This window comes from Poecilia latipinna, unplaced genomic scaffold (assembly GCF_001443285.1).
Source record: "Poecilia latipinna isolate Pla-1442-1.1 unplaced genomic scaffold, P_latipinna-1.0 Scaffold2510, whole genome shotgun sequence".
Taxonomy (NCBI): domain Eukaryota; kingdom Metazoa; phylum Chordata; class Actinopteri; order Cyprinodontiformes; family Poeciliidae; genus Poecilia; species Poecilia latipinna.
This window is the reverse complement of record NW_015115126.1, coordinates 52,349-71,612: the sequence shown is the minus strand read 5'-3', so window position 1 is coordinate 71,612 and position 19,264 is coordinate 52,349. Positions and strand designations below refer to the sequence as shown.

Below are 19,264 nucleotides of genomic sequence, written 5' to 3'. Positions count from 1 at the left end.
AAGGATGACGACAGAAGGTTGGCAACCAGATTGGCGGTCTGGCTTGACGGCACGACTCAGACGGAGAGAAAAGAACATTAAACTTGCTCTGCTGCTGCAGAAAGGTATCGCATCTCAGTTGGTTTATTTTAAAGTTAAAATCAGATGCTCACAGAGACAGACAGTTACATAACCTTTATTTTTCTCCCTGTCTGAAGTTAAAGAAAATGTATGTGAACGACAGAATATGATGAAAGTAAAATAAAAAAAAATATTCTGGCACAATTGTTTATTTGTAATCAGAAAAGTTTTAGTTGGACGTAATCTCAGACAGTGAGGGGGAAAAAAGAAAATAATGACAGTAGTTGGACAGTTCAAATCTGAAATATTTGGGAGAAAAAAAAGAAATTATGGGAAAAAATGGCTTGTCGTCACATTACTGGAACTGGAAAAGTGAGCCAACAACGACAGAAACCACCTGCTGGTGTAGCTTCCTAATAAGGTCTTCATACTGGTGAAACTACACTGATTTTTACTGCCTGAACAGAGCATGAAACACGTAGCATAATTATCTCTCTTTTCCTCTGAAAATCAATTAAAAAAGTAACAAAGAATACTCCGTTCCACCCAGCAACACCCAGCCCTCCCAGCTCGCCTCTTTACTTCTGCTTGACCTCATCAGTGAAGGGAAGGAAAGCGAGTAAATGTACAACCATGACTTCCATCCCTCGCTGATGGGCAGAAAATGTTCCCCCTGTTGATTCTCTTAAAAAAAAAAAAAAAACACAGTAACGGAGTTCATGCGTGCAGTGGCAACGTTGTACAGTCCCATAACTTTTACGGAGACACGTTTGTTCGTTCGTTCGTGGCTGTTTTCACGCTTACTGCGCTGTCCCGATTTTTGTCTGGATGTTTGCAGTTTGGTGGAACATAAAGTTCAACGTTATTCACAGCAAATATTACGTTGACGTTAACGATGGACTGGGAGAGCCAGACTAAAACAACGGACACGTCTATCTGGGGCTTGATACGCGTTTCTGCTTATTTTGAGTAGTTTTTCACAAATACAAGAAGAGATTTTACTATGTGATACATCGCGTATCACGTAGTGTCACGTAGAATCACGTAGTGTCACGTAGTGCCACGTAGCGTCACGTAGTCTGCTTCTAATATCAGGAGGTTTCATGGGAAAGTGCCACTTGGATGAGAACAACAAAGCCTTGCTCTGAGATGGTAACAGTGAGTGAGTTGCAGGGAAGATGCCTGGGATCCATCTGACTGTCTGTGTTCATAATAACGCACTGAAATAAGAGATGAAACTGTTTCAGTGCATCTTTTTTGCTATTTTGTTGAACTGTGTGTTCCTCCCCTGTCTGTCTGACTCCAGTCAAACACAAAGTCTACGCTTTCTGACTCCCTTTTTTGTGCCCGCTCGAGGCCTGAGGCAGCTGCCTACAATGTGATCTCATTGAAAACTGTGATTTAGTAAAGTTGAGCTTAGCTGCAGCAAAGCTTTGGCTCTGCAAAATGGCACGTCGGCCGGTGCAAAGACTTAATAGTGTTACAATCAAGTGATGTTATCTCTAGACCTCCAGCTGCGGTCTGAGAGGCAGAGAGAAAGAGATTCCTTGAGGCACTGGAAATTCTCCTTATGTAGCAACATGCCTCTGTTTCACTTTTCCCTATGAGTCACTGTTACTTAAACTTTCTTGACTGGTTCATAGTCATAAATTAGCTTTACTGTCCAGATTCAAATAAAATCCAGTTGCATTTCACACATATCAAATATTAGCCTTATCCTTACAACTTTTAGCATGATGCAACTTCAAAAGTACACCACAAACAATTCAGACAACTAATCCTGTCCTGGGATTTATTTTTTTTACCCTAAGTTAGGGTTATTTTAATATTTACTCAATATGTTCATTGTTTAGGGAACAATGAACTTAATGCTAATACAAATTAGCATTAAGCCAGCAAATGCTGACATTCACGGGTTGTGTAAAACAGAATAGTTGACAAAAATGTGTCACTACCTCAGACTGTTCTGAAATTCCTTCTTTTCTGTGGAAGAGCAGCTACATGATAAATTGCCTCTTTTATCTCTCCTTTCAACAGGTGAATCCCTGGTCAATGAGCTCCAATAAACCTAAGTATCCATCTGTCGTCTTTCCTCTTATCAGCTACAACACACACACACACTTCCAAATCCATAAACAGATAAAAATCACGCAGGTCAGGAAATGACACAACGGGCCAATTAACTTTGTGACATAAATAAATGTCACAAAGTTACAATTATTTACTATCCTGGAGGAGTTTTATCATTTCACTCTTATAGAGATGCGAGTCATCTTCTCCATTTGGTCCCAAAACTCACAACAACCAAGAAAATCTCGACAGAATAAAAAAAAGAAGTGAACAAAACTGAGATTTTCAATTTCATGAGTTATGATATAAAAATAAAATGAATATTTCTAACATTTTCCTTAGTACCTAAAAGCACGTATGCATTTACTTTGAATTTCCTAATTTTAAGGTAAATTCAAGATTTTTCAAAAGTACTAGTTCCACTGGCAAATTATTTCAAAAGACATTTTTGCCACGTTATAAGTGAAATAATCTGCCAATGGAGCAAGTACGTTTTTATCAATATTAAGGAATTATTGACTTGAAACAAGCTGCTAAATATTTCTGAAAAGTTACATGCAATTTAGTTTTGTCTTATTTCAAGTGTCCCAAGATATTTGCACTAGAAACTAGACCAGTTTACTTTTTTTTGCAGCGTTTCCTTCATGTTGGTGCTTAAATAGAGTCTAGAGCTGAAAATGTTCAACAAAACACCCCAGGGCCCAAGAGTTCCTGTGAGAGCAGAGCGGCAGAGAAGAAGAACGGGCGAAGAAATGGAGGAGGAAAGAAGTGGAGAGGGGTGTGTAACCTCGTCAAGGAGCCACAGGGCAACGGAGGTGAGAGGTGGTGGTCGAGAGCGATGGAGGAGGTGCTCCCAGTAGCTGTGGTGATGACATGCAACGTGCCTGCGCTCTCCTCCATCCCCCTGGCTGAGGTTTATTGGCCGTCACCCCTCGCGGGCCGGCGGGTTGTGCGCCCAGACCTGTCCCCGCGCCGTCTGACACACACTTCGGTTTACTAAATGCCATCTTCTGGAATCAGGAATGCATGAACAGTCCGATAGGTTGGAGAGGGGGGAGAATGCTGCTGGTGGTTTTTGAGTGCAGCCAACAAAATAGATAGAAAAGAGCACAAATGCTACGAAATATGCAGATAGTAAGCTTACTCTGTATACATAATATTATAGGTACCTCCCCACCTTTACACAGCCTAAAAGGACAAACATGTTGACATTACCGCCTGCCACTGTCAACATAGTTTAGGAAATCTGTGCATTTAAAGAAGGAAAATATGTGCAAACACCGCAGTTCATGTCGAGTTTAAAAATGAAGCCAAATTTGCATTTGATAAGGAAATCCGTACCCTAAGCTGAATGAGAGATGTCAGCGACCATGACAGCGCTCAACATCTGCCACTCAACCCTCGGTATCGCCTCATCTGCTACCTGCGCAGAAATAACACCAGACACTATGTGGCTCGTTCTGTTTGCACCTGCAGGTTTCAATCCTTGGTCATGACTAATCCACCCTCTGTGTGTGTGTGTGTGTGTGTGTGTGTGTGTGTGTGTGTGTGTGTGTGTGTGTGTGTATGTGTATGTCTGTGTCATTGCAGATTTTAGGAGCGTTCAAGACTTTTATGTTCAAGCGCGGTCCCCCGAGCCATGAATCTTTCAGCTGTGTCAGACGGCTAATAAGGTTAAAAAAAAAAGTGGCTGCAGGCAGTGTTTAGTGCAGCCCTCCGTTATATTAAATGATGAGTGATGACAGAGAAAATCACGTCAGGTAAACTGCTCTATGCCACACCCGTGTTGTTTTGTGCAGTAAAGGAAAGTATGTAGAAACGTCCCTTGCGGTGCGCATTACCTGCTTGCAGGTTCAGTCTTTGTTGCAGTGATCGTATGCTTTTCTCTTTTTTTCCACTGCGGCGTGGCAACTGCAACACAAGACATATAAATTGCTCCACGAGAGCATGCAAACCTAGCATCATCATGCTAATGCTAGGCATTTGTGTTTCTTAGCCACAGTGCGTCAATTAAAGTAGGGGAAGTAAATGTAAAGTAAAAATACGTTTTCGGTTCATCTATGAACATCTTGGAGTTTATGTTGCTTGATTAAAACATGCTAATTTGGGGGGGTGGGGGGAGGAGAAATATTGTTTTTGTTTAAAAGAACTTTTGCACAGATTTTATTCATATCAAAATACCTGAACAGATTTAAATTCACGTAAAAACGCTACAGGCAAGTAAAAATATGATTTTTTTTTCCTCTCATCATTACGTCTAGTTTTCTAGTGGCTTAATGAAGTCATACAAATTAGGCCAGTTGCTAAGGTTAATGCTAATGCTGGACGTCTGAGTTTCACAGCAAAACCTCTTTACAGTTTTAATGTATATCAGAAAATAATAAAAGTAAATCAAATTTTAAGGAAAAGCTAAAAGGTAAAGTTGTGTGTTTTTGTCTTCTGCAAGCTGCTTACAGAAGGTACTCCTTTTAAATTGGTCCATAACGGAATGCTAATGTAGCTGCTAACAGCAATTTAGATCCATTAAGTGGCTTCATAAAAGCTACTTTACTTATGTTTAAAGTCTACCTAAGATGGTTATGATTAAGGTAAGATTTTGGATTTCTCTTAACTTCTTGTGATGCGTGTTTTAAGTTGTTTTATGACAGCATGCTAATTTTAAACAGTTGCTAGAATCAAGCTAATGTTTAGCTATTTCTGTTTGTTTCTCAAACTTCATAGATTTAATGCGTTTCAGAATAATGAAAGTAAATCTGAGTTAAGGTAAAACTTTTTAAGCATGGTTGAGTAAAAACATACAAGTTTTTCTTTCTCTAAACCATTTGCTAGCTTCACTATATCATGCTAATTCAGAAAAAGTTGCTAGAATAATGATACCATTTTTCCAAACTGTTCATGACTATCAAGACTGTAACCAAATGAAAGTCCATGCGTGGTTTGAGAAATAAAGTTTTCTTTTTTTTTTCTGAACTGCTTCAGATGTAAATTTGAAGTCACTTCATGATGGCATGATATTTTGTAATAGTTGCAGGGACATTGCTAATCTTTGTTAGCCTACATTTGCATTAGTTGCCCCTCAATTTAAATGATCATTATCATTTTCTCAGAGCGAATATTTTTTTCATATTAGATGTGTAGAATAAGCCAACACAAAACATTTCACAGAGAGCTAACATTTAGATTTCACATCTACGCAAGTTTGAGTAAACCTTTCTCTAAATCCTCCCAAAACGCAGAGAAAAACAACATCCTTGTATGAGTTAGTGGCGTGTTCGTACTCTCTCTATCCTACCAACAGCTGAAACTGCTCTCAGGTCAGTCAGTGAGCAACCTATTTTTAGTAGCGGCCAGAGCGAGCTCACACTGAATAAATATGTAGGGCAACCCAGCTCTGTTGACAAACACCCGGTTACAGGACACCGACAACCGGCGCAAAACACCGCGACTCCTCCGCCGTGGACGTCAGACTTTAAAACATTGTTCCAATGAAACTTTTAGATGACAGTCGGGAGTTTACGTTCCCTCTGAGAGCCGCCACGTTCTGCAACGTGGGGCTGGCACAATGATCGACTGTCCCTCCTCATTAGTGGCCCTCTGAGACCACTTTGGCCACAAGGCACAGAGCCAGAGGACAAGCAGAGGCCCTTCAATTAATACTGAAGTAAAAGCTAAAAGCACGGGGGAAGTTAAGGGTATGGTGCCAGGTGGTTTGATGCTGCAGGACAGCTGACTCAGGATTCAGGGGAAACACTTGCAACAACTTTTACACCCATTTTTAAATCTTAAAAGTGACCTTTTTTGTGTAAAAAAAAAAAACTTTTTCTAAACCTTTTAATCTGACATCAAGTCAACAACGTCAGAAACGGATGACAAGAACCCCTTTGTTGTGCATGCCAAAAGTTGCCTTACGCTTGCCCAGAGTCCCACAGTCAAGCATGAGTTAGCAGAGGAGAAACTGGGCCAGGGTTAGCGAGTTAAGACGCAACGCTGCCAGCAGCCGGGCCAGGCGGTTTTATGGACGAGAGCCACTGGACGGCGTGACCCAGCCCCCGAAAATCCCCGCCGCTCCCTGTGGGGGACCGCAAACAGCAACCGCTACGCTCCCACATAAACAAGCGTCTCGGTCGCTCCGGGAGTTCCGCTCACGAAATACCTGAAGAGTCAGAAGGAAAAAAAAAAAAAGGATGCAGAGGAGTTCACAGAGGGGTCATGACATTTTTTTTGTTTTGTTTTGTTTTTTCACACGTCGTAGATACAAGCTGCGGAGCCACGGAGCAGCAGGGAAAGACGCAAGACTCGGCAGCAGAGATGGACGGCTGCAGATTCACTTCTCGGATGACGAATTGTCTTCAATAAGGGTTCAACCGCAGGGCAAGGCTAACCGCTAACAGCTTCATAATCAGCTACAAAGCTCACTATATTACACTTGACCTGTGTGGTATTTTGGCCTCTGGGGAGGCCTACAAGACAAATTGGGGAGATAATATGATTTATGGCAGCTGTGGGACGATGGTGACGGACAAAAATTTTACCAAAGGATTCTTCAGCAAAAACCAAAAGAAAAAAAAAAGCTGCTTTTGACCCGATTATTGTGACGGCATCGAATATGTTGAAAAGAGAAACAACTGCTACATTTTGTCACACTTTAACCACAAACTTAAACGTTTTTTACTACATTTTTTTTTTTTGCAATAAACCAACACAAGTGAGAAGTTGAAGAAAAAGCAATATCCAGACTTCAACATTTTTTACGTATAAAACTTTAGTAACTATGTCATGCGGGTTTACTCATCCAATATCTCGAAATAAAATCAAGTGGACCGTATCGCCTTTGGAAGATAACTAGTTTCTCAGCTCTGCCTCAACAGATTTAGCTTTTTTGTTTTGGTTTGCCCTCAAATGATCTTTTTTTTTGCACTTTGTTTATTTTGGAAAAAGATCATGTATTTTCTTTGTTATTGTTATCTTTACCAATACCAATTACCTGTTTTGTGTTTAAAGACATATTTAAGCAGCCAGTTGATTGATGCTTACTATGGCATAGTAAATTTACTTTTGAGAGAAGGGATAGACTATATGTTTTTTTTTCTTCTTCAAATTACTCCTTTCATTCAAAACTTTTGCTAATGTCAACATGAGACATGTTAATTTTAAACTGCAAATAAATTAATGAGTAAATAAAAAAAGATGGAGCTCAAACTACTTTCTAAAGAAGACTTTCAGTCTCTGAATATGCAAAGTAGGAAGAGTTGTAATCAGAAAGATTTGTTGCCGTAACTGCAGCCAGAGAAATGAGATAAGAGGAGCTGAAAACACGTGTACACCACACTTTTCAGATTAGTGCTTGTAAAACTAATTTGAAAAATGTGTAATTTTCTTGCACGCGGCTTGTGTTGGTCACATTAACTCCCATTAAATCCATCCAAGCTTGAACACTTGGCAACGCACGGCGACAACATAAACAAAGATGGCTGCCGTCACGTGCTTATCTAGCTCAATGGAGCATAAAGACTTTATCTTTCCAAAATATTACAAGCCAAACGAATTTTCAGCAAAAAAAAAAACAACCCATAAGTATTAATGGGAAATCCTCCGGAGAGATTAAGTCGGAGTACTCTGGTGAAGTCTGTATATACAGCAATAAGCTGCTGCACCTCCCGAGCTTCACACGTTGTTTTCCAAAAAACAAATGACATCATCACCTTCGCCAGCTGTTCCAGTCAAAGGAGGTTAACACCCAGAGAGCGGTGGCTGAAAAGATTATTCAAAAAGCCCAAAAGGAAAGTTGATCCCACGCATTAGAGCCAGGTGTTCGAGTGAAGAACATAAGGCCGTCCCAATTACCCGGCTTGCGAAGAAGAAAAAGAAGAAGAAGAGAGAGAGAGAGAGAGAGAGAGAGAGAGAGAGAACGGTGGCTACGAGCGGTGGAAAAACAGAGCGGAAGTGTTCGTAATTACAGGGACAGGCCGAGACATAGTGAGGCGGTAATAGCAGACAATGACTGAAGCATCTGATGTGCCAATGATAGAGCTCCCATCTCGGTCGGCTGCAGCTGGGGGTTTGCGGGAGCAATTTGGGAAGAAATGGTTGGAATCTCCAGATTGAATCCCCTGAACTTCTTTCATTCAAACCGTCTGTTAGGAACTGAGAAAAAGCTGAAACTTTCCACCTGAGTACATCAGACATGCTGTCACTTTAACACCAAAAACAGAATTGGACTTTATCAGGATTTTATGATCAAAACAATTTGAAATAATGAAAATAAATTTGCTTCCTAGAAACACGGCAATTTCTGAAAAAAAAAAAAAAAAAACTCGGTAAGTTTTGCCGCTGGTATTAAAATTGGTTTACTTTGCAAAACTGCAACGGAAACATTTTGTCCCGCCTCACACGAGTCACACGATCAACAACCGGATGTTGCCGCTGACGAAAACCATGAAGAAGAAGACAACAGGAAGTAGTTGGAGGATGATGGTGCGGAATGACTTTTAATGGCTCATTGTGCGAACAAACTTACTCACGTGTGATTTGAAATGCGTTTCTTATTTAAAGGAAACACCGCAACATATGAATTGTGTTTTTAGGACACTAGCGGATTATTGACAAAGGTTTGAACACATTTGTAACGGAAACACAGTTAATGACACAGAAGGAAAATCATACATGGTTTTCAACATGTTTACAATTGAAAGACTACCGAGTGCATTTGCATTGATCCCCCTTTTATTCTGATACCCCGGAATAAAATCCAGAGCAACCAACTTCCACCTTATGACCCCTTGGTCAGTTAAAAAGACACGTTAGGACAAGGTGGTGGCAGCACAATGCTGAGGGACTATCAATACATGCCACAGTTTGCATATTTCTATTCTTCTTGTTCCACTTTGCACCACTTTTCTTTTGGTCCTTCTACATCAAATCTCATTAAAATACACTGAAGTTTGTGGTTTCAATATGAACAAAAAAATAAAAATAAACAAAATGTTTCCATCTTATTGAATAAGAACAGAAACAGCAGCTCCGAGCAAAAGATCCATAGTTATTAGCCGTTTCCACAGATATTTGAACTCTTAATTAGTTGGTTTTAGTAAAAATGCCTGAATCCCAGACATTCTTAACATGTTTGTGACTAATGCTACGACTACAATGTCTCAAAATGCTGATATGAAGCGGTGTGACCACTAGGGTTAAACTCAATTCAACAAATGGGATGCAAAGACTCCACTTTTTTCTGATTTACTGTTTGATTCAACAGGGAGCTGAAGACAAGCTTTTCAAATGAGCTCAGTTTAAAGTGACACCAGCATGCTAAAGGTAACGCTAAACCACATAGAGCACACATAAGGGAAGTTGTAGCGAGGTTTACAATGGACGCTGGAGGACACAGATTTTTTTTTTTTTTTTTTTTTTTTAGATCGGTTCAAAATGGACAAATAATCTGTTTGAATATAAACCATTTTATTGTTGTTGTTTTTCACAGCATCACTAAAGCAACTAAGAAGCAGAAAATTACTGAGAAAATCGGTTGATGTGGTCAAAGCGCACATGCAGCAGCAGAGGAAAGACGGATTTTACAACTTCCAGACATGCAAACACACTGAATAACATAAAACACGTTGGCACATTTCCTTCTGTTTCACATTTATAGTCACTGACAGACGCAATATCAAATATCTAACAAAGAAGAAAAAGCGAGGAATCACCTCAGAGTTAAACCTGCTCTGAGTTAATCAGATTTATGTCTGGACTATGACAACTTGGCAATCAACATGGGGGTAATTTTACAAACTATGAGACAGGTTTTTGTGTTTCCATGGATCCCTTTGTCTTTTTCTTGCTTTTAAAACATGAAAATTGGCCTAAAACGAGGCAAAGCGGTTCTCGGTTCATAGGTGACCTGCTGGAGGAGTTGTTGGTGGAGTCTTGGAGTAATTTTGATGTACCAGCTAGAAAGTAATGTTTAAAAAAATTATTAGAAAAAAAATGAAACACTAAATTGCTAAAGTACACACAATAACTCATCAACATAAGCCACTGCAAAAGCACAAAATCTTACAATGAAGGGTATTTCAACACTTGAAATAAATCAAAACTAACTTAAAAGTAACTTCTCTGCAAGATATAGGCGCTTGTTTCAAGTCACTTGTAATAAGAAATTTTTTCCAAGTTATAAGTGAAATAATCTGCCAGTGGAAGTAGAACTTTTTCATCAATATTAAAGAATTGTTGACTTAAAAAAGCTCCTATGTCTTGCAGAAAAGTTTCAGTTAGTTTTGTCGTATTTCAAGAGCGCCAAGACATTTGCACTAGAAATTACTTTGCACGATTTTGTGTTTTTGTACTGCATCACGAATAAAGAAATCCTATTCCCAACGATGTGTAAGAAATCAAACATATCGAACAACTTTAATCTTATTTTCGGAGAGTGCCAGGTGCCCCCGGTTTAACCCGTGAGGTGCCACATGTGGGACTAAACATGGACGTCGGCAAGGTGGAAAGGAAACTTGACGTCGGGAAAGGAAAAACAAGAAAGGTAAGGATGAAAGACGAATCCAAGAGAAACCCCTGCAAACAAAAGACTGGAAATGTAATCCCTCTCAAGTGCAAACAGGCCTGATGATTGGGAGGTGGAGAGGGGACGGGGGGGGGGGGGGGGGGCAGCTGAATGGATCTGGCACGCCGAACAAGCCAAGGCAGCACTCTCACTGAGCATCCAGGCAACGTGAAGCTGCCCCACCTCAGCTCCCCTCTGTCAGACCTTCACAAGTCCCCGAGGAAAGACGGGAGGATTCCACCTCGCTCTCCTTCTCTCTCTTTTATTACAGCTGGCTGCTGTTGCTCATCCTCCTCTCATCAAAGACAGCAAAAGCACAGAGCAGGCGGCGGCTTGCCAACAGGTCACCACGGCTACAACCCTCCCCCCCACCCCTCCCGTTTTGTGCTCAGATGCACTCTGACCTCTGGGGTCACCGCGACCAATCGGGGGACAAACTGACAGCGGTGGCTCCGTCTAAAGAGGATGAGGAGGGGGGTTGGGGGGGATCTGGATGCCTGAAGGTGGCTGCGCCAAGGGACAGTAACCCAGGGCATCATCATTTGTGGGGCGGCTCAAAGATTTAGAATGTTTTTGTAATGAATGCATGGTTGACTGAAGCGCATTGTTTCAGTATTGTTACATTTTTATTAATGTATAAAAATCTCAAATATGGCAACATGGTGCCATCTCACATGGGAAGGGTTGAACCTGCTAATGTAGTCCTACCTATTAATGTCTCTAGTCAAACATTTAATTTTTTCATTTTATTTTTCTTTTGGACAGGGCACCAAAACTGGGCCCTCATCCATTTAAAACAGGCCCTGGTGCAGAGGCCGAACTATGGGGGATGATGCGCCTCCAGCTCCACCAGGAACCACCACGCTAACAGAGCAACGGAAAAAAATCCACTTTTTATTTGACTTCTGCATGTTGTCAACAAACCTGTGATGGATTCCACAGACGACACTGAATCCATTTGTTTTTATGTCTGCACAAGTAAGACATAAAAAAAAACTAATTTATACAAAAGCAAAGACGTCTGAACGTCAACCTCTGACACCTGAAACGTCTCATTAAAAACACTGCAGCCAACTCCATCTCAATCTGTCTGACAGAATGAGATTCTGCAACTGAAAAGTAGCAAAACCACATGAATCAAAGGAAGCAGGTGAGCGCAATCATTGTTTAACAACTTCAAACCACGACGGTGGACGGTGGTGAATTTTATGTGAAAGACCAACAAAAAGTAGTCCGTTATCGTAAATTAGAAGTCAAATATGGTTTTTGAAAGAACTCGTTTGAAGGGTATGAGATGCATTTGTGGAATCGTTTATATGTGCAATTACAATTGCAAATCTATTCAGTCTAATTTAACGTTTCGCGCTCCGAGCGATTTATCATTTATTCTACATCATATTTAGAATTAATAATTGTAATTTCTGAACCATGTAAAAGAAGGTTTTCTTTCATAATATTTGACCAAGTTAGTCAAACTGCTGTTTTAGTCAGTTTCTTTATGATTTATTTTAGATTGGTTGTTTTACTGCTAATTGCACCGACTGAACAAGTTAAAGTTGTTTTTACATGTTTGAAGCTTAAGGTGTATTTAAGTGTACTGTGCTGGTACAGAATTATGTAAATTCAGTACATTTATCTCTGTGTTTAAAATGTTTCAAGTCATTTCAGCAATGTTTTTTTAATACCGGATCAGTACTGACCGATATTAAACCTCTGATGTCGATATCGGTATCGGATCCCTAGTGAAAAGCTCGTTCTTTGGTCTCCGTGATGCCGTTTGTTCACTGATGTCCTCTAACAAACTTCAGAGGCCTTCACTGAACAGCTGGCTTTAGACCATCTGCGTACACGGGGGGAGGCGGGGGGAGCGGCGCTACGAAAGCCGAAAAGCCAGCGTCCTCACCTGAATCGTTTCATACCATGGGGTATTCCCCCGCGTAAAGCCAAGCTCAAGATGTCTTTCATCATTCCTGCACCGACACATTCACAAACACAGGATTTTATAGCGACGGGGGAGACATGCTCCACTGCTTGCGTGAGCCACACAGGTCGCAGACTCTTAGATGTGGGTGTGGGAGAGGAACCACGGAGGCTTTTTGAGAGCACATTGAAGCTGCTATATGTGGTTTATGGGGTTCCTAATACGCTCAGCGACAAAAGTGTATCGACCTTTCTCCGAGTGAAGAATGGCCATAAATTTGGTGTACCGTTAACTTCAGGGGTGTCCAAAGTGGGTCCTCGAGGGCTGGCATCCTGCATGTTTCAGATCTCTCCCTGCTGGTAGTAACAACCTTTTCAGCTTGTCAATGTTCCTCTTAGGCCTTCTGATGAGCCATCATTTGATCCAGGTGCGTTAAACCAAATGAGAATAAAAATGAGAATAAACAAAGGCAGGGATGAAAACGATCCTGGTGAGTTTAAGAGCCAGACCGAAAACCGAAACGGAGCAGCAGCATCCAGTCGAACCAAACATCCAGTCCTCCTTCTCAGATCAGATTTTCCACCCGCCTCTGCGCCTCAACTCAAAACACCATCGGAACTTTATCATAAGCGTGTTTAATCTCCTTCTGACCTTCATCGTCAACATTCATGCGGGTTTTCAAGACAAAAAGTCATAAACTTCACAACAATCCCCAATATTTCTGCACACATTCCAAGAAACATGTTGTATTTATTTGCAGAACATGCCAAATTTATAAATCTGAGCATGGGAAGAATGTCCGTTTGGCTGAAGGAAACCAAACAGCACCAACACAAAAGCTCACCAAAAGATCCTTGGACAACTAGCTTTGATTTGCTCTGAGGATCACTTGGTAAAGAACTGGCTGTTGGAGGGGGAACTAATGAGTGGATGAGCGCCTGAGAAAATGAAATAAGAGAATGGGGGACCCACAAATCAACCCGATTATCAGCCCTCGCTCTGTGGAACGTTCCACCCTGTGGCACCTGCAGGCAACAGGAGACAAGTCTCACCAAGCTTCAAACGAATGCGGGGGGAAGAACTGTTTTAGGAACCAAAAAGTCACATTTATAGAAAAAATATCTAATGTCATCATGGGGTGAAGGCTGGCTGCATTTCCAAATGTGCAAAAAATATTAGGAAAAAAAAATCAGCTATTTATCGTGGACAGAATTCTTTTTTTTTTTTTAAAGAAAAAATCTTTCAGTTTGAGTAAATTTTTTCCTCTAGTACAGGGGTGGCCAAGTCCAGTCCTCGAGAGCCACCATCCTGCAAGTTTCAGATGCATCCCTGCTTCAACACACCTGAATCAAATGACTGGCTCATTATCAGGCCTCTGTAGAGCTGATCCCGGTCTGTTGGAGTAAGGATACTTCTAAAACTTGCAGGATGGTGGCTCTCGAGGACTGGACTTTGCCACCCCTGCTCTAGTATATGCAACAGAGGGATTTTATATATTTAAGACGATTCAAATGTTGAGAAAGTTTTAAGTCCCTGAGGCCTATATACCCTTAGTGGTTTCATAGTTAAATACATGTTTAGAATTTTTTTTTTTTACTTGTCTGGCCAAGATGACGGTTCTGAAATAACATTAACACACTAGTTTTCATATCAACCCTTAAAACTAGCAAGACAAAGCAAACAGCGATGTCCAGCTGCACCAAAACGCAACACGAAGTCTTAATTCCTGCGGTTCCAATCGCATGTGCCAACCCTTTTTGACTTTTCCACCCCTGTGTTCCCGCCATCATGCCTCTGCTCTCCAGGCCGTTCCTCCTCACCTGCATGTGATGTTTTCCCTGCACCAACATCTGTGTCGGCCCAACGGACCAACTGAACCGCCAGCACAGTCCATGTTTGTGTGTTTGCTGACATGTTTTAGTTAAAAGATAAAACTTCCAACTCCCTCCCTCCTGAAGCAAATGCTCATTTAATGTACAGACTTAAGCGAGAGACAAAGATTAAAACATCTTTGTTTTAAAAGTCTGGAGGGTTAATAAATGGTTTGTATGAAAACTTCTGGCTGGTTTTGCTGTGTGGCTAACTTATAGCGCGCTGTAGCTAGCGAGTTTCAGCCAAAGCTACCAAACATGCTAGCAGCACACAAGGAGAGTCGGGCATTTTCCCTCGGTTTGAAAAAAATAAAATAAAATTAGGTAACATTTATGCTAAATATCCATGACACCAGTAGGTAGGTGGAGACGGCACTGTCACAACAAATAAACAACAGGAGAAGAAGACTGTTAGCTTAATTCAATTGTTCATTTCACAGCACTCTCATATGTAACACTGACAAATATCGTCATTTGTGAAGTTGAGAATGAACCAGAAAAGTTTCTTTTTTGAAATACCATAAAATTCCCACAACATGATGCTGCCATGATGCTTAATTAACAACTTTATACGACGTCTGACCCTTTTCAATAACATCGTCTCAGAATATGTGATTGAAATAAGACCATTTGGCATTATTAGTCACAGAGAAACAACGTGCGTTCATGCTCGTTCTTCTGTGCCGATTCTTATAAAGACATTTTGTCGACTTATAGTCAAACTCTGATTGCACTTATTTTTTTCTCAAAACACAAACTTTGGGCTTTATTTACAAAGGATGTAACTTATATGCCTGTAGGCACAGACCACCCAAGTAATGCATCATTCATTGCCCCTACACATCCATCAGTTGCACACACACACACACACACACACACACACTGCAAAACAATAAAGGAGGTGGTGCTGGAGGTGGAGGGGTCAATTTAAAGTCAATGCAGCTCAATCAGCTGATTTGTGTTGAGACACGGGAGGTTTTCCATCACTCTGCTTACTTGACTTTCAGCTGATAAATAAATTCCTCTTGCTGACATATTTTCATCTTTTTTGTTTTTTCTTTCTTTCACTGAAACTCAGATATAAACCCAGTTATTAATCACCAAATAAATACTATTTTAACCCTTTCTGTCATGAATGAAACCTGAAAAAAGTGGGAAGAATGAATCGATTTTGGTTTCGTGCAAAGCTGGCCACATGTTAATTAGTGAATTATGGACACATTTAATCTAATTTTCTACACTTGTAGACCCTTGTTCCTTTAATTAGGCAATGCTGATAATTGACAAATAATTAAAATGTCTCACATGGAAGCAAATATTAGAAACGTGTTACAATTAAAGAATAATCAGGTTAATGTGCAGCACGCTAAAGTATTCATTACATACTACATCCAAAACGTCATCATACACCAACACAAAGCGGAAAGAAAATCACATATAATTCTCCATTGAGTTTCGGAGGGGTTTTTAAGAGTTGGGTCTGGACTTTGACTGGACCATTCTAGCACATAAATATCGATTTGAGTTGATGTCCTTCAGCCTCTTCATGGTTTTCTTCCAGTTTTTTTCCCTATAATTATCTCCATTATCTTCCCATCAACTCTACCTAGCTTCCCTGACCCTACTGAAGAAAAGCATCCCCACACCATGATGCTGCCACCACCTTGCTTCACTGTGGGGACGGTGTATTCAGGGTGACATGGAGTTTTCTACCACATTGAACATTTTGCGTGTTACCTAAAAAGTTGAAATGCGATCTCATCTGATCAGAAGACATTCCTCCACATGTTTTGCTAATTATATGCCGAGTTAAAATTACAAACAGCAGGAGTAGATTTTAATAATAGGCTGCTTCTAAAAGCAAATAGGTGACATTTTAGACTCCCCTTCCATTTCTACATGATGCACTTCTTTATGCTGGTCCATTATAAATCGCATTGTCCTCCATCTCTTCTAATAATTATTCTTCAGCTGTCATTTCCGTAACTTTACACCAGGGATGCCCTGCTTTCGGAAGCGCCGGTACAGAAAGAGGCAGAGAAAATTACAGGAGCGTCAAAAATGTCTGATGTAAGCTGCCGAGCTAAAAGGTGTGGCTTAGACAAAAGCCTGCTGCGCTAATGAACTTCATAAATATTCATCAGGAGGGCGGGGCTTACAATGCAAATGAGTGTGAGCGGGTCCACTCAAATATCAGCTGTATTAACAGCGCCCACAGCTGCATTTAAACGCGGCTTCATTGAAAGCTTTCAATGAAGTGATCCACACAACTAAGACAGAAAATAGGAATAATTCATTGATAACATGACCAACAAAAGTTGCATTTAACACTCATTTAAATCAATTCTAAACTGTAAAGGAAAAATAACAAAGCTTAAAGGCGGATAAGACATTTGAGAGGCTTTGCGCGAAAAAAAAAATCCGTCGCTTTTATCTTTGGTTTTCAACAAAGTTGGACACATTTTTCCCTGATCTACACGAGCAGCAGTGGTTTAAATATGCATCAACAATGTGCTGTGTGAGCGGCTCATAAAGCATGAGGAGAGCCGCTTCACCTGCAGGACCAATAGCTGCCTAGAAACAACTAGTACTTACTCCGTGCGTAGATCTCAGCACACAGGAGACAGTCAGCACACAGATCCTGCAACGGAGAAACATTTTTGGTTTACTTTATTAGAGTTATGTGAGGGAGTTTTTCTTTCTTTTTTTTTTTTTTCTTTTTTTCCTGGCAGATGACCTGCACTGGAGCTGCGATCGTGCACCGAACAGCTGCATGCTGGGGCATTATTAGTTCGCACGGGGATTTTTGCAACAACAACAAAAAAAGAAGAAGAAGAAGAAGAAAAGTATTCTTACAGGAATTTCATTTTTGTTATCCGCCTGGCTGCCACAGACTAGTTCCCCCTCTCTTCACCAGCAGGAAGCACCTCAAACGCGCTCATCGGCAGCTCCAAAACCTCTACTCCTGTGTCATCTACACGGATAAGAAGAGACAAAGTAGTCCCTCCGCTGAAACCGAGACCCCCTCCGCAAGTTCCGCGCGTGCGCGCGCGCTGCAAATGTAACCAAAGGAAAAAAAAAAAACATGAACAGAAATCTGGCAAACAAGTTAGAAGTTTGTTCCCACTCACCGAAGTCAAAGCGGTGCACAGGCTGCTGCGCTCTCCGAGCTGCTGCGCTCTCAGCTCAGCGGCGAAAAGCAGCGGAGGGGCGGAGGAGGGGCCACACGTTCAAACACACGCGCGCGCACACGCACACACGACCTCACCCACACATACACACACACACACACCAATGCACATGTCAGCGCCTCCATAACGGAGGATGCAAAAGCACACCGTCTGAAATCAAAGCTGAAGCTCTCTCTGCCATCAGCAGTGGTTCACCGATCTCGCGTTTATCCCATAAAAAAAAGTGCCAAAACTTTTTTTGCATTACGATAAAACCGAACAATTTAGTTGTTTTTTTTAAAATGTACATTGTTTTCTTTATCATATGTGTTAATGTTGCACAAATACTACCAAGTCTAGAAAAAAGTACATGAAAACTTTTTTATTATTGTCATTGTTTTCTCTCTGTTATCATGATTTAATTGTGAAACACCACAAAGCAGGCAGGAGCCAGGTCTGTTTGCACTCCACACATAGTCATGGTGAGTTACTCAAGTTGCAAACAGTCCTCTTTTAGCTCTAGTGCTCTATTTTTATTCATCTTGACCTGAGCCTCCAACGCTGTTTTTAACAGCCTGTTGATGTATCTGTTATGCCGATGACGTCATCCTCCTGCTTGAATCTGAATAATCTGTAAAGCGGGATCTCAGTTAGTGATTTTTGTCATTTTTTTTCTAGCTCACTGATGTCATATTTATGTGTGACATCTCCATTTGCTCCGACTCCGAGTTAAAATGTGGATCGGAAACAATGTAAACTCTCAGAAGATCACATGTGAGGTTCCTCAAGGCTGTATTCTCGGGCCATTTTTCTTCACTCCATTACCTCTTTCCTTTCATATGCCAATGAAACAAATCCCATTTTTTGTCACCACATTACCGTATTCGAGTCAGTGTGTCGTGATATTAATAAATGGATGAGTAGGAAGCAGAGGTCAGCGTTTTTGGTGCCCAAAGGTCAGCATTCAACCGTCATGCTAAATCCTACAGCGAACACAACCAATGTAAGGGCAAAATAATACTGACAAGAAAGCATTGCTAGTGTTTGATTTGATCTACAGCAGGCTTAATTTGGTAGTCTCCATAAAAAAAAATAAATAAATAAAAATAAATCAGGCAGCTGCACTGGCCACCTGTTTGTAAACAGGGTAGATTTATCCCATGAACTATCAGATATTCACTCAGACTGTGTTCACTGGACTGGAATTAAACAAGAGGATGTCAGTTTCTACGCTTCTCAGCTGTGGAACAAACTCCCTGAAAATCTGAGTTGCTCAGAAACAGTTGACATCTTTAGATCGCGATTAAACACTTTAATACATACATGCAGCTTTCCCATCAAAATTGACTGTGTTTATTACCTTATCTATTGTTTTTGACCCACTAATCGAGAACATATCTGTTCATATTCGATAGTTTACCTCGTTAGCACGATTAGCTTCCTCCTTAGGCTGCTTAAAGTAAACTTGTAACTAAATGACTGCAAAAGCATAACATACCAAGTGAGAACAGTTGAACATGATGTGTTGTTTTCTTTTCTGTTCTATCCTTTTCTAAAAAAAAAAAAAAAAAAAAAAAAAAAATTTAAAAGGTTTAAAAATTGGCCCAAAGTTTTTGAA

General features: G+C 40.7%; 1 protein-coding gene across 3 annotated transcripts in view; it reads right to left on the bottom strand.

The window, feature by feature from the left end:
- Positions 1–19,264, bottom strand: part of LOC106938110 (complement C1q and tumor necrosis factor-related protein 9A-like) — an 86,950-nt gene that overhangs the window by 66,630 nt on the left and 1,056 nt on the right. The window contains exons 1-3 of one of the 3 annotated variants that reach the window (XM_015019953.1): positions 17,608–18,624; positions 17,333–17,529; positions 17,072–17,117 (exon numbers count right to left, since the gene is read on the bottom strand). In XM_015019953.1, coding sequence (XP_014875439.1) covers positions 17,072–17,117; positions 17,333–17,343 — 57 coding nt within the window. In that variant the 5' untranslated portion in view covers positions 17,344–17,529; positions 17,608–18,624. Of the gene's footprint in view, positions 1–17,071; positions 17,118–17,332; positions 17,530–17,607; positions 18,625–19,264 lie in introns of those variants that run through there. The other 2 variants (XM_015019951.1, XM_015019954.1) reach the window with 2 other exon arrangements.